At 46.8% G+C, this 24,728-nt stretch overlaps 1 protein-coding gene across 1 annotated transcript in view; it reads left to right on the forward strand.

Annotated features, from left to right (window-relative positions):
- The window catches only part of RBM38 (RNA binding motif protein 38), a 37,882-nt gene extending 17,971 nt beyond the window's left edge, over positions 1-19,911 (forward strand). Inside the window, exon 4 of the mRNA XM_077335688.1 lies at positions 18,413-19,911. Coding sequence (XP_077191803.1) covers positions 18,413-18,716 — 304 coding nt within the window. The 3' untranslated portion in view covers positions 18,717-19,911. The remainder of the gene's footprint in view (positions 1-18,412) is intronic.
- Positions 19,912-24,728: the final 4,817 nt, after the last annotated feature.

Genomic DNA, 24,728 nt, shown 5'->3' on the forward strand with positions numbered 1-24,728 from the left:
TGAGCTCCCGGAAGAGCTACAGGCCCTGCGGGAGTTTTCGGCATTCTGCAGGGCCTCTTCCACTAGGTCTACGGTTGAGGCCGACACATGGAAGAAGATCTGGACCTCTCTTGCCATATTAGTAGCAGATTAAAAAAAAAGAGGAAGAGTAGGCCCTCCGTCCACCCTGAGGTTTTTATGATGTTTTTTGCCGCCAATTGGAGGATTTTAAGGGGATGGTTGAGTTGTGTTTTATAATGTTATGGGTTTTATGGGGTTTTTATATGTATTGGGGCTTTTATCATTGTTAGCTGCTGCGAGCCCTTGTGGGAGTGGCGGGATAGAAATACAATGATAAATAAACAGGATGCCTTTTAGTCTACGCAGCCAATCAAAAGCCCTGCTGAGCAAAGGCCCCATTTAGCCCGCCTACTTTCTAAAAGCACTTGGTGTGTGCCAGCAATGGTGCTGGAAGGAGTCGTGGTGCCCAGGGGCGCCACGTTGGGGACTTCTGCTTTACAACAACACCCATGAAAATGAAAAGCCATCATTTGAATTTGACTTCCACTTTGTTTTTCCCGTGATCAGTAAAAAGGATTCACATGAATCCGGTTGCTTGCTCTGAGATCTTGTTCCTAACTTCTCATGGGAGCCTTGGAATTCATCTTTCTGACCCCACCCTGTTGAGGTATCTGCAGAAGAGGAAAAGTGAACCCTGGTCTTGACCTGAGAAATACATGTCTGGGTAGTTGAAGCAAAAGTGTTATGGTCAGGCATGCCGGACACATTCTTCTTCATCCAGTATCTGCAGAGGACACATTCTTCTACGGTCGCACTTGCATAATTCTTGCCAACGTGAGTCAGAAGACCTGAGAAGATCCATTCAAGATTTCTGAAGAAAGCTTGAATGGATCTTCTCAGGTCTTCTGGCTCACGTTGACAAGAATTATGCAAGTGGCTAAAATTCCAGTAAACTTCTAAGGCAGCCTTTCTCAACCTTTTTACCATTGAGAAACCCTTGAAACATTCTTCAGGCTTCGAGAAACCAGCAAAGTGGCATGTTCATGCAGAATATGGTTGGGAAGTCTATAATCTTAAATGGAGAGAAGAGGGTTTGTAAGATTGAAACAGGGAACCAAAATGTTTTTCCACAGCGCTTCCTAACCCACATACAGAGCTTCTTCTACTATGCGACGACGGCAACAAAACTAGAATTGGCCAAGAAATGGAAAACGTAAGAACTACCCTCGACAGAAGACTGGGTGAATAAACTAGCTGATCTTACCAAGATAGTCAAACTGACACTAAGAGGCCTTTCAAGAATAACGGGGCCCTTACCTGAACTATTTACAAAAGGGATTAAAAATGGGGAACCAAGTGTATCAAATGAAGAGTATAGCTCTCCTTTTCTGTATTAACAATGTAGATTGCATGTATCTCACTGTTTTCAACTCTGGAAAATAAAATAAAAACTTTCTACTTAAAAAAAAAAAAAAAGAATATGGTTGGGAAGCAGAGCCGTGTACATGCCCCCCCGGGGGCCCTCCCCTTCCTGCCCCCTCCAGGCCCATCATTGGCCATTTTAGGAGGGGGGAGAGGCAGATTGACATAATCACATATGGTTATATCATCTGATAAATACAGGAAACCCTTCCAGGGTTATTAGAGAAACCCCAGGGTTTCACAAAACCCTAGTTGAGAAAGCCTGTTCTTAGGGGAGCCCCAGAGGCTAGAAACTTGAGTCTGCTTGCTGTAATTCAGTACCAATATCTCCGTAACCGAGTTGCAAGGAAAGGGTCGTGTCTCAGTGGCAGAACAATTGCTTGGCATGCAGAAGGTCCCAGGTTCAGTCCCCGGCATCTCCAGTTGGAAAGAATCAGGTAGTACTTAGGAACGTTTATGTGAGACCGTAGATAGCTGCTGCCAGTCTGGTTGGACAATTCTGACCTTGAGGACCAGTATAAAGGAACTTCATGTGCTTTTGTGGTGCATGCCTACCTGCAGGATTGAGAATAAGGTTCTATAGGTCCTACTCACCTATACACATGAAGCTGCCTTATACTGAATCAGGTTCTTGGTCCATCAAGGTCAACATCGTCAACTCAGACTGGAAGCAGCTCTGGTGGTAGAATGGGGATTAGAACCTGGATCTCTTAGTCTTGGCACTCCCAACTTCTGGGCTCCACTTGTAGTACCTTAAATTCCCCCCCCCCCCGATTCATTCCAGGATAAACTTTACTAGGATGAAGTTTTGTTGGTCTCTAAGGTGTCATAAGCCACCGGCTTACTTTTCCCTAAAAAAATTATATCCCACGAAAGTTTTGTGCTGGATTGAAATGTTGTTTGTCTTTACGGTGGCGACGAGACTTCTGCTTCTTTGTGCGGAAACGGTGGATCATCTGCATACCTACTGGCCAGGGTACATTGGAGGAAATACTTTTAAGTACTGCCTGGACTAGGAAGGGATCACTAGTCAGTCCTAAATAACCGTACGTAAGAACAATAGAAACAGAAAAGAAAGTCAACTTCTGAAAGTTTCTTCTGAGAAAAGAAAGTTAACTTTTGTCTTTCCCCTGCGGTTATATAGCTTCTACTGTACCGTGTCCCACCCTCTGTTTCGGCTCCCTCTGTCAGTGTTTCCCTTCTCTGTCTCTCCCCCCCCCCCAAATGCACTTCCTGCATTACAGGGTTTTTAAAAACAACCACCTCAAACCAAACAGGCCTCCAGGTTGCCCTTTCGGTTTCTGTGCCACTCTTCCAAAGTCTGTTGCATGCCAACTCATGGTGGTAGTGAGTAAGAACAATGAACAAGAACATGGTGAATCATGAACATGCCATTAGTAGGTAGGGGTAACCCAGTCTGTGAACGTTACAAAGAAGAAGAAGAGTTGGTGCTTATATGCCACTTTTCTCTACTCAAAGGAGTCTCAAAGTGGGTTACAATCGCTTTCCCTTTCCTATCCCCACAACAGACACCCTGTGAGGGAGGTGAGGCTGAGAGAGCCCTGATATTACTGAAGATGGAGATTTGGTTCTTATATGCCACTTTCTCTACCTGAAGGAGGCTCAAAGCGGCTTACAATTGCCTTCCCTTTCCTCTCCCCACCACAGACACCCTGTGAGGGAGGTGAGGCTGAGAGAGCCCTGATATCACTGAAGAAGAGTTGGTTCTTATATGCCACTTTCTCTATCTGAAGGAGGCTCAAAGCGGCTTACAATTGCCTTCCCTTTCCTCTCCCCACCACAGACACCCTGTGAGGGAGGTGAGGCTGAGAGAGCCCTGATATTACTGCTCTGTGAGAACAGCACTATCAGGGCTGTGACGAGCCCAAGGTCACCCAAACTGGTTGCATGTGGAGGAGCTGGGGAATCAAACCTGGCTCATCAGATTAGAAGCCACTGCTCTTAACCTGTATCATCAAGCTTGTATACCAGTAAAGGTTCTTCAGAAGTCTAAGGTCATCTCTGTGTGATTCTTGAATGTCAGATCACTTGATTTTCACAGGAGAGAAGACTCAAGCAACAAAACAATATTACTTATCACCACCTTGGGATCTTGGGAGCTTTTTGCAACCCCGATTAAGTTGCACGGTAGAACCTATTTGAGGCTTGGCCAGCTTTTTTTGGCTCTAAGAGCTCATGATGATAAATTGAATTGTAATGACAACTGATAAAGTTCTGTATGAAACTGACAATACCGGATATGTGTTTTGTCTTTTGAGTCTTCTCTTCCTGGAAAATTTTGTGACCTGACATTAAAGAATCACAGATGACCCTGAACTTCTGAAGAATCCTTATTTATTTTTGTAACATTCATGGATTGGGTTACTCCTTCCTACTAATTCTGGTGGTGGGTGAGAGACAGGGAATTCTAAAGTTAACCTTCCCTCCACATACAATAATTTTCTCTGTTTCTGGTGAAACGTGCCCAGCTGGCAAAGTGAAATTAACTTGGCAGCTGTGAAGCACTGACACCTCAGAACACAAAGGGTTAAAGGACTTCCCAGCTTCACCATAACATGATGTAGAAAAGTAGTTCCCAATTTTTTTCGGGCTGCTGCCCCCCGTGGCTCTCAGCCTATAGCCCTGGTCTCTCCCCCCCCCTCATATACCTCTTTCCTGGTGTTAGGTCTACTCCAGATTCAAAACACACTATATTGCCTACAATTCTTTCTGGGTTGTTGTGCAGTGGCCATATTTTAGTCTGGAAAAAAATATGCACGTTCTTTGTAAAAGCCACTTTGGTTCCTCATTGTGGAGAAAGACAGACAGGGAAAGCAAGAGAGAGAGAAGCAAGCAGTGACAAATCCCAGTTTGAGAGCCAATTTGGTGTAGTGGTTAGGAGTGCGGACTTCTAATCTGGCATGCTGAGTTTGATTCCCTGCTCCTCCCCCACATGCAGCCAGCTGGGTGACCTTGGGCTCCCCACAGCACTGATAAAGCTGTTCTGACCGAGCAGTGATATCAGCGCTCTCTCAGCCTCACCCACCTCACAGGGTGTCTGTTGTGGGGAGAGGAAAGGGAAGGCGACTGTAAGCCGCTTTGAGACTCCTTCGGGTAGGGAAAAGTGGCATATAAGAACCAACTCTTCTTCTTCCTCCTCCTTCATAGCCAGGAGCAAGCAGGAGAAGGCTTTTCCAGCCCCCCAAAGATGGAGACATATGGGGAAGGGTGGCCAACCCCTGGTTAAGTAATTCCTGGGGCTCTGAGGTAGAGCTTGGGAAGGACAGAGTCTCAGCAGGAAGATGAACCCCTCCAACCCATCTGAAGCTGTCTTTTTCTTCAGGAACCTAAGCAGGGTTGATCCTGGTCAACACTGGGATGGCAGACCACCAAGGAAGTCCAGGGTCGCTACTACCTAGGCCATGGCAAGTCACCCTGGAATGTCTCTGGCTAGGAAAACGCAGCCACAGCAGGAAGAGTCTGTTTGCCCCCCTACTGCCCCAAGATTCCTGACCGCCCCCTAGATCTTTCCACCACCCTGGAGGGGTACCACCCACTTTGGGATCTCCTAATGTAGAAAAACCAGGGGCAGCTGAGTCCAGTGGTCCCATCGCACCCTGTTCTTTGTCACTTTGAGTGGCCCTATTAAAATGTGTTTACATGGAGTCTGGTTTTTGTTCTGGATTTTGCAGGAACCAGCATAGCTGTTTGCAACTGTTTATTTTTGAGAGCCTGGACCAGATCTTGGAAGCTAAAGAGGGTCAGCCCTGTCTAGTATGGGGATGAGAGACCTCCAAGAATTGTGATGCTGGCAATGGCAGCCCAACTTTCCACATCTGTGGCCTTAAAGATTCTGTGGGGTTGCCATAGGTCAGCTGTGACTTTCCAGTACATTTCAGCACCACCAGCTTGGCATGCTAGCCAATATGGAGCCAAATGCAAGGAATATGTACCAGGTTCCACCCACCCACATTTCAAGCAGATGTTGTTGTGGTTCCTTAGATCCCAATTTAAAAACTGTAAAATAAGACAGGCTTGGTTCAGATATCACGCACAAAAACCTAATTCAAGTAAATTGGGTGTGGTTAGCGTGATCCTCAAAATGCAGGCTCATCTGCCCTGTGGCTTGTTGGGTCAAGCTAGGAGTTGGAAGCATGGTTTGAAGTTGGCTCATTTCACACATTTGGTCTTGTCTGTGGTTTAGTGGGACAAACAGAAGTGTAGGGTATCCCCCACCCCCAGGCTTCACCCCTACCACTGATCAGTTGGCCAGTGGGGAGACCCAGGCTGTTTCTTGAACACCATGGATATGTCACTTCCGGTTTGTGCCGAAAGTGACATCATCATGTTGGCAATGTCTGAGTGATGTTTTGGCATTTGGGCAAAAACTGTAAGGTAGAAGGTACTTTTGTCATTGAGGATGTGTCCAAATGTCATTGCATCACCAGTTCATCCCAGCATGAGGACATCCCATCCATTCCCTGTTGGAAGCGATGTTGCCACTTTGTAGTCTGGCCTGCCAGTTGCCATGAGGGGCAATACACCCCCACCCTGCTTGGCAAATTCCAGGAGAGAGGAAGGAAGGAAGGAAGGAAGGAAGGAAGGAAGGAAGGAAGGAAGGAAGGAAGGAAGGAAGGAAGGAAGGAAGGAAGGAAGGAAGGAAGGAAGGAAGGAAGGAAGGAAGGAAGGAAGGAAGGAAGGAAGGAAGGAAGGAAGGAAGGAAGGAAAGCCAACCGGGTGGGAAAAGAGAAATAACACTAAATAAAGGAAAAGATAAAGGCGGGCTTTAGAGCCACACACTGACTAAGGAGAGCACAGGTGTTAACTTGGATTTGATCTTCCAATGGACAATAATTCCATTGAAAGGCCAGCCAAAAATAAGTCCTGCCTTACAGTGGCTCCACCTACTTAGTGAAGGGTTTGGTGGGTGCCAGGGTGCCCACGGCCGCCACATTGGAAAACCTCGATTTGCACATCGTTCTCTCTCTTTGAGAGCTGGCGGAGTCTAACAGATAATCTCCAGCTACAGTTTCAGGATCCATCAGGGGATCCTTGGATTAAGAGGAAGTTGGTAGAGGCTGCCCCCTCTCCAGAACCCACCTCCTCCTTTTTGCTTGTTGTGTGTTAGTGCAGAACCCCACTGTGTGTTAGTGCAGAACCAAGGGGTACAAGTGTCTTCTCTGTTCACGTGTGCATGTGAAAACAGGCTTAGTTCTTCCAGACCAGGGGTAGCCAAACTGCGGCCCTCCAGATGTCCGTGGACTACAATTCCCATGAGCCCCTGCCAGCATTCGCTCGTGGGAATTGTAGTCCACGGACATCTGGAGGGCCGCAGTTTGGCTACCCCTGTTCCAGACTGTAGGCACATAACCTACCCACCACACACACACACACACGCACACAAGACAGCAAGAAAGTTTTTTTGTGTGAGTGTGAGAGAAAGAGATTGTGTCATTTTTCATTCTAATGAAGAAGAGTTGGTTCTTATATGCCGCTTTTCTCTACCCAAAGGAGTCTCAAAACGGCTTACAGTTGCCTTCCCTTTCCTCTCCCCACAACAGACACCCTGTGAGGGAAGTGAGATTGAGAGAGCCCTGAGATTACTGAAGAAGAAGAAGACGTTGGTTCTTATATGCTGCTTTTCTCTACCCAAAGGAGTCTCAAAGCGCCTTCCCTTTCCTCTCCCCACAACAGACACCCTGTGAGGTGGGTGAGGCTGAGAGAGCCCTGATATCACTGCTCAGTTAGAACTAGGGTTGTGCGATTCGGCTGGTTCGGCGGCCGTTCCCTCCGGGCGCAGCCAGCGCCACTCCGCGCGGGGGGGAGGGCGGTGCCGGCAGCGGCGTGACAGCGGGCGCAACCACACAGGCACGCCTGCGTGGTTGCGCCCGCTGTCACGCCGCTGCCGGCACCGCCCTCCCCCCCGCGCGGAGTGGCGCTGGCTGCGCCCGGAGGGAACGGCCGCCGAACCAGCCGAATCGCACAACCCTAGTTAGAACAGTTTTATCAGTGCTGTGGGGAGCCCAAGGTCACCCAGCTGGCTGCATGTGGGGAGTGCAGAATGGAACCCGGCTCGCCAGATTAGAAGTCCGCACTCCTAATCGCTACAACAAACTGGCTCTAAGCAAGATGCATGGGCGTCGTTCCCATGTGGTGGCGAAGTCTTTTGTCTTTGTTTTATGCAGATTGTATCTTGAATTCTTGTTGCCTAACAACCTTTCTGGCCTGTTTGCCAAAAGTATTTTGGTCTGTGCCAGCATTCTCTAGCAGTACCATTGGCCAGAATGGGGACACACACACAGACACAAACACAGAGGGAATCTGCTGATCTTTTCTGGATGGATCCCGTATAACCCGGCACACAAATATGTTAGCTTGCCCCGCAGATAATCTCGGCCCCTTCACCCGTCCCTGCCAGCCTCGATATCAGTTGTGGTAATTCTTGCTTGCAAAGGGGCTGCACTTAGAATCACAAAGTTGGACGGGACCTTCAAGGTCATCTAGTCCAACCCCCTGCAGAATGCAGGAAATTCACAACTACTGCTTGAAGGGCTGGGCAACCCGACAATTTCTGCTACAGGTTTCTGTTGCTTAGATTCCCTTTTCAAGTTTTGGTGAAATCTCAGAAGCCAAATTTCAGGAAGAAAACATATGACAACAATCCGAGGAGCAGAGTATAGCTTCTTTTGTGTAGAGTTGTATATAATATTGGCATATTTTTCAAAGACTGCAGGATTTGTGGTGGTGGTGGTGGTTGTATTAACTGACCTCGGTCCTACATTTTAATATTATTTTTAAAAGTACTAGAATCTATACTGCTTTGTCAATAAAGAATGCATCATTTTATACCACTGAGGGGATGCCCACTGCTGGTCTCAAGACAACTATGCTGGCAGGGGCTCATGGTAATTGTAGTCCATGGCCACCTGGAGAGCCACTAGTTGGCCCCTCCAGCAATAGTGGATTGCTGAATCACTGTGTGGTTTAAAAAATAACACACTCGGAGCACACAACACTGGTCTTGGATCGCGCAAAGTCCATTGTAGTGCTGCACAGCGTCTGGCATAAATGGTTCTCAGATGTAGATTCAAATTGAGCAAATAACGTGGTAAGGAAGACCTGGGCTTTTGTAGCCTTTCCAGCCCTTTATGGCCCAGGTTTGGCCACGGGAGCTCACAAGAGCTGGTGGAATGAGCTCCCGGGTCAGCTGCAGGCCCTGCGGGATTTGACATCTTTCCGCAGGGCCTGCAAAAAGGAGCTCTTCCACCGGGTTTATGGCTGAGGCTGGGACCAGCGGAGGAGATCGGCTGCCCCCCGGCAAAGGGAGGTTGCGGGCCTGTGGACATCATAGAATCATAGAGTTGGAAGGGGCCATACAGGCCATCTAGTCCAACCCCCTGCTCTACGCAGGATCAGCCCTAAGCATCGTGCCGCCCCATGCGCTCAACGCCACTAGTTGGGATGGGGAAGTAGGCTGGGAGATCATCCGCCATGTTATGGGTTTTTTAAGTCTTTTAATTGGGGTGTTTTAATAGGGTTTTTAGATCATGTTACCCGCCACGAGCCCATTGGGGAGTGGCGGGATACAAATCGAATGAATGAATGAATGAATGAATGAATGAATGAATGAATGAATGAATGAATGAATGAATGAATGAATGAATGAATGAATGAATGAATGAATGAATGAATGAATGAATGAAAAACAAACAAACAAACAACAGTGTTCTGTGAACTTGGTCGACCGGCATGATCCAAGATGGACAGGATATGTACTGCAGAATCGCATCTATTTTAGTCCTGCCTGTAAACCACATTATCCTGCTTATGGGTTGCTAGGTTTTTAATTCATATTTGCTGAATGCCATATTCTTCAGGGGACAGGAGAGGCAGTCCCTCAGGCATGCAGGGCCCAGGCCACATAAGGCCTTAAAGCAGACTCTCTCAACCAGGGTTTTGTTGAGAAAATGGCCAATGATGGGCCTGGAGGGGGTGGGAAGTGGAGGGGCTCTGGGTGGGCGTGTACACAGCTCTGCTTCCCAACTATATTCTGCACGATCACACCACCTGCGGTTCGCCAAAGTCTGAAGAAGTTTCAGGAGTTTCTCAACAGTGCAAAAATTGAGAAAGACTGCCATAAAGGGGTTAATACCAGCACCTTGATCCGGAACTCTCTTAGGTGACTCTGGACCTGTTCCACTTTCTTGTCTCAACTTTCCTGCAGGGCTTTCGTGAGAGTGGAATAGGGAAGGGACAATCATGTGGCACCCTGAGGAATTTGGGGGAAGAAGGGGAGTTGATGGAAAGTGTGATAGATGGCATAATAAAATGGGTCTCATAAATGCACTGGGTCTGATCATTAATTGCCTTGTTCTTGACAGGGTCTCGGTTAATTGCTCTACAGGGTTATGTAACGGTCCATTAATCTCCGTTCTTGACATATATATTTCCTTCACTATATTTGCCTTCCACAGTTGAACCCAAAGATAACCTCATAAATTTAGCTTATTCCTGTAGGGTCCTTGAATCTGTTAAACATTTTCATTCTGCTAATTTATTGCTCACCGTCTGCCTATATATGTGGACTGATAACTTCCCATTTCATTGTGTCTGCGGAAGTGTGCGTGCACACAAAGGTTTGCACCTTGACTAAACCTCTGTTGGTCTTAAAGGTGCCCCTGGACTCAGACTCTGTCCTGCCTTGTTCTGATGAGCGTTGTAAATCTGAACAGGGATACATTAAGTATTACCTTATAGCAGGGGTAGTCAAACTGCGGCCCTCCAGATGTCCATGAACTACAATTCCCAGAAGCCCCTGCCAGCGAATGCTGGCAGGGGCTTCTGGGAATTGTAGTCCATGGACATCTGGAGGGCCGCAGTTTGACTACCCCTGCCTTATAGCCTCAGTATGCAAGAACAGTGAAGGAAGCCCCACTTGTCCATCCTATGACTACACCCAGATCAGGCCAAAAATGTTGTCTTCTATTCTAACAGGGAGCTGTATAAACACGTCTTTGGATTAGAAACTTCTGTATAATGATACGATAGCTGTCTCCAAGTACTTGAGAGGATGTCATATAGAGCAGCAGTCCCCAACCCCCGGTCCAGAGACCGGTACTGGTCCGAAGATCAGTCAGTACCGGGCCGCAGCTCCTCCTCGTCCTCCCCGGCTGCTACCTTGGGGGCTGCCCTGCCACTCTGCCGCCCGCTCACCTTTGGTGCTCTCCAGCGGCTGCCACGGCTGGGGCTCCCCCTCGGCGTGGCACTGCGCAGCTGCTGCTGGCAGCGCCCCCCAGTGGGCGGCGGGAAGTCAGAGACACCGGCGGGAAAGCAAGCGGAGCAGGGGCTCAGGCGACGGTGACGTCCCTTGGCAAAAGTCTACCCCCCCCCCCAGGCCTCAGTAAAATTGTCAAGCGTTGACCGGTCCCCGGTGATAAAAAGGTTGGGGGCCACTGATATAGAGGATGGATTAGAGTTTTTTTCCATTGCCCCAAAGGATTCAGACTAGAACCAGTGGGCTGAAATTAATTCAAAAGAATTATCAGCTAAAGATCCAAAAGAAGTTCCTGACAGTCAGAGCAGTTCTTCAGTGGAACAGGCTTCCTTGGGAGGTGGTGGGTTCTCCATCTTTGGACGTTTTTAAGCAGAGGATAGATAGCCATTGTGTCTTGTGGCCCTTCCTTGCATGCCCAGGGAAATGCTAATTGCCACTTGTACACAATGGGTCACTATGCAGAGAAAGGCTAGGGCAAACCATCCTGGAACATCTCCTGCCTTCATAACCATTTTTGGTCACCATAAGACGGATGACATCACTTTCCACCATTCTTAAATGACTATATGCTCACTCTTCAGTCTTTATTTTCCTTTTTAGTTCCCCTTTCTCAAGGTGAAAACCAATAGGCAATGTTCAGTCCCTCAGTATGTTGACCGTGCAATTTATGTGGCCTTTAAATTTACATTTCGACCCAGTTTGGGCATTGGTTCAAGTGCCTGCAATATTAACTGACTACCAGCTATAACTTAGGTGTGCCCTCCTTACTTCATGAAGAGTTCACTGTTTATCTTTCTGTGGTAGGCTTCTACGTAAACAACCTGACCTGTTCTGCCTTGTGTCTCATTAATTTTGACACGGGCACTGTGCCACGCAGTTAGGATAACACCTTGATCCTGCCTGTGAGCCATCTTCCCCTGTCTTGGGGTCCGAGGTGCCAAGGGAGACCCAAGACGAAGCTCAACACCACAAGCGTCAGTAATTCTAATTTTAGGTTTGACCCTGTTCTTTGGTGTGTTCTCCAAGTGTTGGGTTTCAGGGGGGTGTTGGTGGTCTCAGCAAGTGATTAATCTGGAATGCCATGGAGCAACTTGTAAGTTGCCGTTCACAGGGTGAATTTGATGTGTGGTGACAGTTTGAAGATCACTTGATTGATGTTTTTATAATCACATTTTGAGATGAAGTTCTTTTCTGGCATTAAAATGTTATTCTTTCCGCCTTGTTTCGGATCGCCTTCTTTTAAACAGAAGAGCAGTGTGTATGGGGGGGGGGAGGGGTTTGCTTAAAATCTCATCTTTAAAGGGAAATTAGATTTTTTTTTGGCTTTGTTCAGCATCTTATGATCTATACAAATGTCCCAAAATTGGACAGTGGCATACATTCTTTCCCCATTTTTAATAAACACAAGCATGGTTTGTCAAACAATTTTTCAACTGTGGAAAAAGTAAACCTTTTAAACAAAACGAAACTGAACCGTTTTTAAACACAGAAATCCATCCAGGAGAGAACTTTGTCGCACTGCAATTGGTGTGTTTTTTCTTTAATAAAAATAATCAAAATTTAACCTACTTGGTATGAATTTGGGGGGGGTATTATAAATGAGTTTACTTTGTTCTGTTTGGTAATTAACATTCTGATTTTTTGTTATTATTATTTCCAGTAGCAAATCTTTTAGTAACTTAAGAAAAATGGAGCAGATTTGTGTGTGTGTGTGTGTGTGTGTGTGTGTGTGTCCATTTTGTTCTCTCCAGATTTCATGCACAGGCAGTTCTGGAGAAATATAGCATTATTCATTAGAATTTATGGAAATGATCTGTAATACTGTTGCTTTTCAGCTGAATCGCTGAAAGGCAGGGCATAGTCCCAGGGGATGAGGTTATATTCTGCATGTGTGGTATAAATTTGTAGCGGATGACAACCATGAATTGGTTAAAGGTAAAGGTAAAGGTATCCCCTGTGCAAGCACCGAGTCATGTCTGACCCTTGGGGTGACGCCCTCCAGCGTTTTCATGGCAGACTCAATACGGGGTGGTTTGCCAGTGCCTTCCCCAGTCATTACCGTTTACCCCCCAGCAAGCTGGGTACTCATTTTACCGACCTCGGAAGGATGGAAGGCTGAGTCAACCTTGAGCCGGCTGCTGGGATTGAACTCCCAGCCTCATGGGCAAAGCTTTCAGGCGGCTGCCTTACCACTCTGCGCCACAAGAGGCTCTTATGAAAAGAAACATGAATTGGTTAACCTTGGTTAAAGATTCAGTCTCTAGACTGAACATTCCTTCCTCCTCCTTTCTCATGGGAATACTTTCCCCTGGCCCCTAAATCACAATTATGTCTTACACTCCTGCCTCAGTTGTCTTGCTCTATCACAGGGGTAGTCAAACTGCGGCCCTCCAGATGTCCATGGACTACAATTCCCAGGAGCCCCCTGCCAGCGTTTGCTGGCAGGGGGCTCCTGGGAATTGTAGTCCATGGACATCGGGAGGGCCGCAGTTTGACTACCCCTGCTCTATCAGATCCAATTTTATGTGGGACAGTGACAAGGCAAAAAAAACCCCACACAGACTCAACACACTCACTCAGAGGGCTTGATGGCACACGAGTAATGCTGTGTGTTTCGGTTGGCCATCTACCCACATAAAGCAGCTAAACTTGACACAAGTTTTGCTGGCCCTTCAGTGGAGTATTAAGATAAGCTTTTCATAGGCTGGGGCTAAATGGGAATGCCAGAGAAGAAGAGTTAGTTTTTATATCCCGCTTTTTGCTACCTTAAGGTAACATGACTTCTTTGCACAGGTTGCTGCTCAGTTTAGGCCAGACACTGAGCCAGCCCACATGGGCAAATGATTTCATTTTGCGAGTGTAATGTTTGAACCAGGCTTAAGTACGGAATTAACACAGAGTTCTGATATCCCTGTTTGGAAGCCAGACCCTATATTGCCCAAACAGATCTCTTCCACTACCCCTCCCCAAAGCATGGGGAGGTGCTTAAGTGGAATTGGCCACTGCTGCTGGAAAGAAACATGCCTCCAAAGGTTGGTTTTTTTTGGGGGGGGTCATATAGGGTTGCCATATTTTGAAAAGCAAAAAAAGAGGACATAGTTCCTGACTATTTCAAACAAGTGATCACTCTGGCAGGTCTTATTTTAAACACCCCTACTGTTTAAGCTGTGATTATTGCTACTAACTAGGAATATTCCTAACCTTCCAGAGGACATTTTCATCAGGTTTTTTTTTTTTAAGAGCCCCAAAGAGGGCAGACACCAAAAGAAAAGAGGACATTTGGTAACCCTAGGTCAGGGTTAGTCAACCTGTGGTCTTCCAGATGTTCATGGACTACAATTCCCATGAGCCCCTGCCAGCAAACATGGGAATTGTAGTCCATGGAGGACCACAGGTTGACTACCCCTGCCCTAGGTGACAGAAGATTCTTCCATGGTTCAGCTTATTTCTAAGTTAGAACCCTACATACAGCTTACTCCGCCTCCGCCCACATTTCAGAATAGGTTTTCTCCCACCAAATTTACATTTCTAGATAGTTTATTTCTTTGTCAAACATAATTATCACGTTTGGAATATGTGCAGAAATAGTCTAGAACAGCTCGCGAGAGGATATAGCTTGTTTCTGCACTGTAGCTTATTAAAATGTCTGTCAGAGATGGCTTCGCTATAATTAAATTCCCTTTCGGTGCAGTGGGGAAAGTGACTTAGGTTCCAATTAGCAGCTTCCACTTTTGCCCGACTGTACGCGACGTAGAAGTAACCACAAAGAGTACATATAAAAATACCGCCAGGAGAGAACAAGGTGCCTGGGAGAAGGAGTGCATACAGATGAGGCCCGAGTGCAGCGGACTTAATAGATTTAGTTCTGCGAGTTTTTAATTGTTTGAAACTTCACACCTAAGAGCAGTAGCTTGAATCTTACAAGGTATCAGCCCATTGGTGAAATGCCATTTTAAAAGAAGCACTCTCTCCTAGAGCAGTAGGAAAGAGCAAGAGACCCGTAGCACCTTTAGGACTAGTGAGTTTTGTGGATTTAGTCGGGAGATGAGCAGAAATTCCAGGGGTTCCCCTGGTCCCATCTGAGGACTGGTGTCTACTCCCTGCCCCAAAATCCGCCCACCCCCAGCTCCACCGCCAAAGTCTCCAGGTGTTTCCCAACCCAGAGTTGACAACCCTATCTGGAGATGAGTTGTAATGCCACTGGGTCCCCAGGTCCTACCTGGAAGTTGGCATCCCTACCTGCAGTGCTGTCAGTGCTGCTGGGCTTGGCTTGTTCCAACCACCTCTGGCCAGGTACAATTCTCTGGTTCCCTTTCTCAGCATTGCCACCACTTTGGGTGTTGGCACACTGACATATTTACAGGAACGCTTTGCTTCCTTCTTTCCTCACACATTTGGGGCAAAAAAAGAAAGTTGACTACCCTTTTTCTCTAGAGCAGCCTTTCTTAACTTATTTCCAGTTGAGAAACCCCTGAAACATTCTTCAGGCTTCGAGAAACCCCAGAAGTGGTGTGATTGTGCAGAATGTGGTTGGGAAGCATCGCTGTGGACATGCCCACCAAGGGCCCCTCCCGTTCCCACCCCCTCTAGGCCCATCATTGGCCATTTTGGAAGGGGGGTCAAAGAAGAAGAAGAAGAAGAAGAGTTGGTTCTTATATGCCACTTTTCTCTACCTGAAGGAGGCTCAAAGCAGCTTACATTCACCTTCCCTTTCCTCTCCCCACAACAGGCACCCTGTGAGGTGGGTGAGGCTGAGGGAGCCCTGATATTCCTGCTTGGTCAGAACAGCTTTATCTGCACTGTGACGAGCCCAAGGTCACCCAGCTGGCTGCATGTGGGGGAGCGCAGAATCGAACCCGGCATGCCAGATTAGAAGTCCGCACTCCTAACCACTACACCAACTGGCTCTAAACCAACATGAGCATATAGGGTCACATCACCCAATAAATGTTTTAACAATTTTTAAAAAATATATTAAAAAATCAACTCCTCCCCATTTGGGAAAACCTTCCAGGGCTGTCAAGAAACGCCAGGGTTTCATGGAACCCTGGTTGAGGAGGAGCTTGAGCCCTCGTTCATTAAAACGGGGATAAATATGCATAAAGTAATAGGTAGATTTTGTCTCGGTGCCAAAGAGGATCTCTTGAACAAATGAAGCATGTTGACAATGCAAGCCAAACTGAAGCTGCAAGGATTGATACTTTTCCTATCCCTGTGTAAAAACCTTATGCTCCTAAGCGGTTAACTTTGGTCAGCCAGTGTCTCTTTTTTTTTGTCCAGCTTCCTCACAGGCTGAAACCAGAACAAGTTTCGGCCTGCGGACAGAATTGGGGAGGGTGTTTACATGGCAACTTCGGGGAAATACGGATAGGGAGCGGGAGAGGAGAATAAACAGAATAAGCTTTTTGTGTTTTACAACAAACGTCCCGTAGTTACTGGCCCCCAGAAACAAACAAACAGGAAAAAAAAGTCGCTGTATTGTGGCAATACAAGTTTAAACACAGAGTCGGTGACAACAAGCCGGAACGTCAAATAAACTTGAAAGGCTTTTTCGTTGACTGTAGCCAGAAGAAACCCATTCGTATGTAGCAGGATTCTCCCTGATAAGAACTTTAGAATAATAGAATCATAGAATCCTAGAGTTGGAAGGGGCCATACAGGCCATCTAGTCCAACCCCCTGCTCAACGCAGGATCAGCCCTAAGTTTGATGAAGTTGCCTTGCTGTCGACTTGAGGTGGGCAGATGGCTCCGTTTAGACAATAACTCTTGTCTCGTAGAGATGCCATGACTAGAAGTTGCCACGTGTATTTTTGCCAAGGCCCACTTGGAGAAGCTCTGGCCGCCTAAGAAAAATGAGGGGCACAGAGAGCCTGAAATGTGTTACACTATTGGTGTAATCCTGACATCGGCGTTGCCAAAAGCAGATGGAAAGTTTCTGCTGACTGGTCAGGGGCCGTAGTTTCCTGGACTTGTCACGGCAAAAGGGACGTCCTCTCTTAGGGCTGCCAGGCTGCGGCCATCCACCCCCTTGGGCCTGACAAGCCTGGTCGACATGTTACATTCACTGAAGCAGAAAATGGCTTCCCATGGACTCCTGGGACAGAATAGTTTCTCGATGCCAATATCGTAGCAATGACATATCTCTCTGGAAGGTTTCCATGGCAGCACCTCTTGTTTTGGGCTGTCGGCAGTGCTGGCATGAAACAGCAGCCCTTTCAAGTCATTATGTTTGACCGTGATCCTCCCAGTAGATGTGGTCGCCATTTTGTTTTTTCCCCCTAAAAGGGGCAATGTGTGTATTTTCAGCCAGGGTGCATGCATGCCTCTTTCAGGGAAAAAAATTAATTGTGCATAGTGTGTTATGTGGTAAACTAGAGATGCCAACCTCCAGGTGGGACCTGGGGATCCCCGAGAATTACAGCTCATTGCCAGACTAGAGAGATCAGGCGCCCTGGAGACAATGGATGCCTGGGAGGGTGGACACTTTGGCACTATATCCCACTGAAAGGCAAAAACAGAGAGTGGTGGTTTCTGGAAGTACATACTTTAGAGCTGTGGTTCTCAACCTTCCTAATGCCGCGACACTTTAATACAGTTCCTCATGTTGTGGTGACCCCCAGCCGTAAAATTATGCAAGGGTTCTTTCACAGAAATTAAACCGAAACAGACCAATGTCCTGAAGATCCATTGTTCATGATCTGCCTCTCTTAACCATAACATCAAGTTGGAGAGGTGATCCTGCATGTAGTTGGATCCATGGCCATTCAGAGCTTTGTAGGTGATAACCGGAAACTTGACTCGAACTCAGTAACTGAGCAGTAATAAATAGAGTATCTGCAGAACAGCCATGACATGCGTGTTTCTCCTGGTGGCTGATAGCAGCCAGGTTGCGATATTCTGCACCAACTGCAGTGTCCTGATTGTCTTCAAGGACAGACCCATGTAATCTAGCCTCATGGTAACGGTTCCCTCGATTCTCATGGCCAGGTCAGTTGAGTCACGGTAAAGGGCTGGTAGAATGCTTTTTAATGGAACTGCATTAAACTTGCTTCTCCAGTAGTCATGCTGAATCCAGTATAGGTTTCTGCTGCGCAGATATGGGTCGCTGTGAGTCCTTTGAAGAAGAAGAAGAGTTGGTTCTTATATGCCGCTTTTCCCTACCCGAAGGAGGCTCAAAGTGGCTTACAGTCGCCTTCCCATTCCTCTCCCCACAACAGACACTCTGTGGGGCGGGTGAGGCTGAGAGAGCCCTGATATCACTGCTTGGTCAGAACAGTTTTATCAGTGCCATGGCGAGCCCAAGGTCACCCAGCTGGCTGCACGTGGGGGAGCGCAGAATCGAACCTGGCATGCGAGATTAGAAGTCCGCACTCCTAACCACTACACCAAACTGGCTCTTTGTTAGGAAGCAGGTCCCATAATGTCTCAAGAATAAATATACATACCGTGGTTTATCGTTGCACTGATTTGTGAGTATTCAGAAAGCGTTTACTTTGGCAGGGCCAGTAACAGAACGCTGATCTTACACGAAGAATTTATAGTGAAGCGTTCCGCAGTTTCCGTAGCTGGATTTAAAACCTTGGGTGTTTGTTTTTGCTTTACAGTAAAACGATTTGGGATCTCGTTGCACAAACATGGCACAAAGCGTCCCAGCAGTTCTTCCATCTTTGGAAAAGTGATCTGACAACATCTTTCTTTTTAAAATAATCCTACAGGCTCACGCATCACTTCCTCTACCCTCAAGCGATCGTCCAGCCCAGCATGGTCATCCCGACGCCTGTCCAGTCCATCACGCCTCCGTACATAGACTACACGTCCGCGAGCCAGGCCTATACACAGTTCACCACAGCTGCCTACGACCAGTACCCGTACGCCGCGTCCCCCGCTGCTGGCTTCATGGGGTACGGCTACACGGGCGCAGTTCAACAACCTCTCACGGCTGCCAGCCCGACGGTAGGGGCCACAGCGGCCTTTTTGCAGTACCAACCTACGCAGCTTCAGCCAGATCGTATGCAGTAGAAAGATCCAGCCCCGTGCCATCCTTTCTGGGAAGACTGTACTTTTCTTTCCTTCTGCGATGGAAGGGGAAGATGTAAAAAAAAGAAAGAAAGAAAAAGAAATATCTGTGGAATAACAGAGGAAGCAAAAAAAAAAAAAACTGAAATAAAAAATAAAAAGCTTTTAAAAACCAACCTTATTAGGAATGCATATCAATACCTAAGCTATTTATAGTGTTACAGACAAGATTTTAAGTCCTTGCGGGAAGACTTACACATGCAGCCATGGACTTCCTTTTTATTTTATCGTCAAGACAAATAATGTTGCAAAGATGGACTGAAAGTGACTTCACGTTGTGAAAACTACAGGTTCTTGCACACTTAATAGCAACCTCCTTTCATTGCCTGTCTTTGTTCTCACTCCTGTTTTTAAAACTTCTCTGCGTATCCTTTAGCTCATCAAATTCTATCGTCCGGTCACTTAATCCTCAACACACAAGGTACTTGGAGAATACAGAAATATGGGAGGGGGGGTGCAAACCTTTTGTTGTTGTATTAAAGAAAACTTTGTAATACTCAGAGATGCCTTACAGAAAAAAAAAGAACCTATTTTAATATTTATTGTGATCTTTTTATTCGCACGAGCTGTGAACTGCAGACGGAACGTCTGACTTGTTTAATTTCTCAAGTAAATTATTGTATGTAGGCGGGGAGGGCGGGGGGAGTTCCTACGTAAGTGCTAAATCACTTTCGACACGCAAAAAAAGGGACTATTGGCTTTAAGGACAGCAGAATATTCCTTTAGTCAACGCACTGTTAATTTTTCTTATTGTAATTATTACTCTGTTATTCTCAAAGTTTAGGTATATTTTTAAATGCAAAAAAAAAGAAAAGAAAAAAAGAGGAATACTGAACATATTGTCTACTTTGATAGATTTTTGTTATAATGCTGCAAAGTCTAGAGAAATCCTACAGTATTTATACAAAAGCTAACCAGCGTGTGGAGTCACGGGCCCACGACGCTTAGGCGAACGTCAGAAGCAGATCAGAGTTTTAAAGCGGTGTTACACACTTGGAACAAAAAGGGTTTTAAAATGTGACGCCTTCCATGCCTAATGGTACGACAGTAAAAAATGAAAACAAGACCGTGTAAGTTTTAAGTAAATTTTTACAAACAAACAAAGAGAGCAATAAACTATTTTGATTTTTTAAAATAACTCAAAGTGCTGTGTTATCTGCTAGATGGCACATTTGCCCATGTGGAGTTTAATGTGGCTGCAGTTAAGTAATGGGGAAATGCCTTTCTGGAAACTGTGCTTACATACACACTGGGGGAATTCTTGTGTCTTTCAAGGAATCTGAGAATGTGGACCTCATGTGGAGTCAGTGAGGACAATTTGCCCACGTTGGAAGTTGGAAGGGCAGTTTTGTCATTATAATACTGTGTCTTCTCTCTCCCCCGCCCCAAGAATGAATGGCAGCCATGCACCTACATAAGAGGAACAGCTGAACTGGGCCATAGGAGCCACTGAATTGCACGCCTGTGACAGGAAGTCATGTTACTTTGTAGTCACATGACCGGAAGACGCTTGCTGTCGCTAAAATGGATTCTGCTCTGTGGAGTATCTTGGTATTTCTTTTCAGCTGCTCCTTTCTCAGGAAGAATACAAAAATAGGCAAGTTGTGTGGTGCCCCTGTTGTCTGCTGAAGCTCACTAGCAGCAAAGCCAGTTTGGTGTAGTGGTTAGGAGTGCGGACTTCTAATCTGGCATGCCGGGTTCGATTCTGCACTCCCCCACATACAACCAGCTGGGTGACCTTGGGCTCGCCACAGGACTGATAAAACTGTTCTGACCGAGCAGTGATATCAGGGCTCTCTCAGCCTCACCCACCCCACAGGGTGTCTGTTGTGGGGAGAGGAAAGGGAAGGTGACTGTAAGCCCTTTTGAGACTCCTTCAGGGAGAGAAAAGCGACATATAAGAACCAACTCTTCTTCTTCTTCTTCAAAACCTTCCAAAAGCAGGTGGGGGAAAAGAGAGAGAAGAAGAGCTGGTTTTTCATACCCTGGCTTTTTTCACTGCCCAAAGGAGTCCCTAAGTGGCTTCTAAACACCTTTTCCTTCCTCTTCACACAACAGACACCCTATGAGGTAGGTTGGCCTGAGAGAGCTCGGACAGAACTGTTCTGTGAGAACATCCTTAGGAGAACTCTGACTGGCCCAAGGTCACCCAGCTGGCTGCATGTGGAGGAGTGGGGGATCAAATCCTGTTCTCCAGATTGGAGGCCTCATCTCTTCACCACACCATGAAGGCACTTCGGGTGGTTCACGATCAAACTAAGGCAGCCAATCAGTGATCCGAAAGAAGAACCCTCTTCTGAAGCCAGACAGGCTGAGAGAGGTTTTTTTATTGAGATACAGTTTGATGCAGAATGGTGAATTGGTGCTTCATGTTCGGTGCTGACAACCACATCCTGTGGATCTTAGAAGTAACCCCAAGCATGGCACAGCCAGCTTGCTAAATGACCGGCAAGTCCTGATCATCACTCTGCCCACCTGCTTCCCAATAGGTGACATGAGGATCACCGTTGCCCTCCTTGCAGAGTTGTTGCGTGGATTCCTGAGATGAAAGACATTGCTTTCCCATAGCATGGGATTCCAGGCAAGTCTATCCTTCCAAATTAAGGTGACAGAGATGTGTATCACACGGGCCTGTGGCTTCCCCTGCACCTGTGCAACAATGTGTAGTTGAGAATTCTGAATAACAATATTTATTTACTTTATTTATAGCATGTTTTTCTCCCCAATGGAGACCTAAGGCAGCTTGCATTGTGTTCCTTTCACTTTTCCCACCTAGTTTGGTTGGCTTTTGGTTATGGAAAGTTAGGTAAGGTGAGGACGTCCTATCACTCCCTCCCATCTACCACGTAACTACCCATTGCTGAAGAGGGAGAGGTTTTTCAGGCCCAATTCCTGGGTTACAGAGACTCAGAGCAGTACTTTGAGCCATCTCAGTTATTTGTTGTTAGGTGCGAAGTCATGTCTGACCCATCGCGACCCCATGGACAATGATCCTCCAGGCCTTCCTGTCCTCTACCATTCCCCGGAGTCCATTTAAGTTTGCACCGACTGCTTCAGTGACTCCATCCAGCCACCTCATTCTCTGTGGTCCCCTTCTTCTTTTGCCCTCGATCGCTCCCAGCATTAGGCTCTTCTCCAGGGAGTCCTTCCTTCTCATGAGGTGGCCAAAGTATTTGAGTTTCATCTTCAGGATCTGGCCTTCTAAGGAGCAGTCAGGGCCTATCTCTAGGACTGACCGGTTTGTTCGCCTTGCAGTCTCAGTTCTGCTACCCTTCAACGCAGGGGCTGCATTCAGCTGAGAATATTTACGTCAAGCAAAGAGCTGCTTGTGCCAAGCAATGGTTCTCACTTTAATTTCTTGATCGGTTTGTCTTTAAATTTTGCCTTCCAAAAATCTTGACAGCTGAGGCATCATTTTTCTCAATTACATTTGGAAGGGTGCTTCCCCCCAGGCTGAGATGTTGCTTTCTGCATATGGGTGGCACATACCACCTGCATGGAAGCAGATAAGGCCTGGAATATTAACTCTTGTGCTGCCAGACCTGTGAAATGGAGATAGCTCTGGCCCACCTCACAAGGTGGTTGTGGAGCATCCATTATGTCCTTGTTTTAATTTTATTATTATTTAGATACCATCCTTCCATAGTGGCTCAGTAAGAATAACAAGCAAATCAGTTAACATTACAAGATTAAAAACAATTCGAAATTACATCTCATAATTAAATCTCCATTCAGCAGTGTTATCAGTGTAATCACAATTATTTCTAACGTAGAAACATTTTTGATGTTTTCCATGGAGGTTTTATATTGGGGGGGAGTTCGATATTGTTGAATCATTGGCTCCAACCAAAAGCTTGGTGGAAGAGGTCCATCTTGCAGGCCCTACAAAACTGTCAGTTCCAACAGGGCCTGGATCTCCGGTAGGTCTTTCCACCAAGCTAGGACCAGGACCCAAAATGTACTGGTTCTGATTGAGGCTAAATGTACCTCCCTGGGGCCGGCTGGTATTAACTGAGCGTAACGTTCTTTGGGGGGACATAGGCAGAGAGGCGGTCCCTTAGGTACGCGATCTCCAGACTGTGGCATTAAATATAACTTGATCTGGAATTCAGCCGGAAGTCATAGAATCATAGAATAATAAAGTTGGAAGGGATCTCATGGGTCATCTAGTCCAACCCCCTGCACTATGCAGGACACTCACATCCCAATTGCCCATCCACTGTAACCTGCCACCCTTTTGAGCCTTCACAGAATCAGCCTTTCTGTCTGATGGCTATCCAGGCTCTGTTTAAAAATTTCCAATGATGGAGAACCCACCATCTCCCGAGGAAGCCTGTTCCACTGAGAAACCGCTCTGTCAGGAACTTCTTCTGGATGTTTAGACGGAATTTCTTTTGAATTAATTTCATCCCATTGGTCCTGGTCTGTCCCTCTTGGGCAAGAGAGAACAATTCTGCTCCATCCTCCATATGGCACCCTTCTCTCTTGAGATCCAGGAGGACGTCTCGGTGGGTGTTTTCCCACCACTTTAACAGGGAGGCAGGACTTAAATACTTGAAGATGGTTATCAGATCCCCTCTCAGTTGTCTCCTCTCTAGGCTAAACAGACCAAGCTCCCCCAGCCTTTCTTCATATATCTTTGTCTCCAAACCCTTCTCCATCTTTGTTGCCCTTTGTTGCCCACATTCCAGTCAGTGCAGCTGTGGAAGGATAGGTCCATTGTGGGCCTTCTAGGAAGTTGCTGTAAGGACCTGGGTTACTGCATTCTGGACCAGTTGTTTCCAGGTCAAGGATAAGGGCAGGCCCACGTATAGTGAGTTACAGAAGTCCAGAGGTGACCATCTTTGGCTAGGGGCTCCAGGGCCAGGTAGGGCACTAGTAGCTTGGCTTGACAGAAGTGGAACATTTTTGTTACTAACTGTATGATGTACACCACCCTGAGCCGGTTCCCAGGAGGACGTCCTAGAAATTGAATTAATAATAATAATGACATGAAAAGTATCAGTAAGGCACAGGGCAGATTATATCCCCATATTTAGTCAGTTTGCCTTGGAGAGGGAGTAAACAGCATTTCTGTAATGGGGGCCATCAGCCCAATTAGCTACGCTCTGCATTCTCGGGTCATAGGAGAATTACCTACTCTCAGAGAAGCTCGATTTCAAACAGGCACAGCTATAATGATTGTTCTCGCTTTCCGAAGACGCCCTCGTGGGTTCCGACCCTGATTGAAATGCACAGCCCACGGTTTCTCCCAGGGCAGCAGGCGCTAAGAGCCCTTGAGAAAAACACAAATACTTTCACTTTAAATAAATGCCAATACTGCGGGATCAACGGAGCGGGGCAGATTGATACCCCGTTTATTAAAAAAGGCAACCCGCTTTTTGTTTAAGCCTCTGCGTTGCTTCGGTGGGCTTCAGGGAGTCCCCAGGGAAAGGCAGTCTTGCTGCTTGGGAGCCGTTAACAGGAATAGTTCCCTGGGTGCCTTGCTTCGGCAAGGAATGAGAAAGATGCCACATCGTTTGTGGCGAAGGGTAAAGATTGCATTGGAATGAAGGGAACGAGGCAGCAGAACAGGAATGCTTATTGGGCAACAAAAGGGCATTCTGGGAAGGCAACTGCAGGCAACTCCTTGGCAAAGGAGAGGTGTTTTGTCGTTTGGAAACCATAGAAGAGCATTGTCCCATGTCAACAGTAAAGGGGGACTGGAAAGGCTACGCTTGAAGACGGTCAATTTTACGTTCTTCCCACTGCGGTGCCTTCTATAACAAGCATCCTTAAGCCATCGCCGTCTCTTTCCCAAGTAAGGCATTCCCTTTCCAGGCAACGTCCATAAACTCATTCATTGCGTGGATCATAAACAAACCTGCCACGGAGGAGGAATTCCACAGGGCTAGTGTGTTAACTACCAGCGTACTTCCTGTGGCACAAACTGTCATGTCTTCGGTGCCTGCATGC

Source organism: Paroedura picta, chromosome 4 (genome assembly GCF_049243985.1).
Source record: "Paroedura picta isolate Pp20150507F chromosome 4, Ppicta_v3.0, whole genome shotgun sequence".
NCBI lineage: Eukaryota > Metazoa > Chordata > Lepidosauria > Squamata > Gekkonidae > Paroedura > Paroedura picta.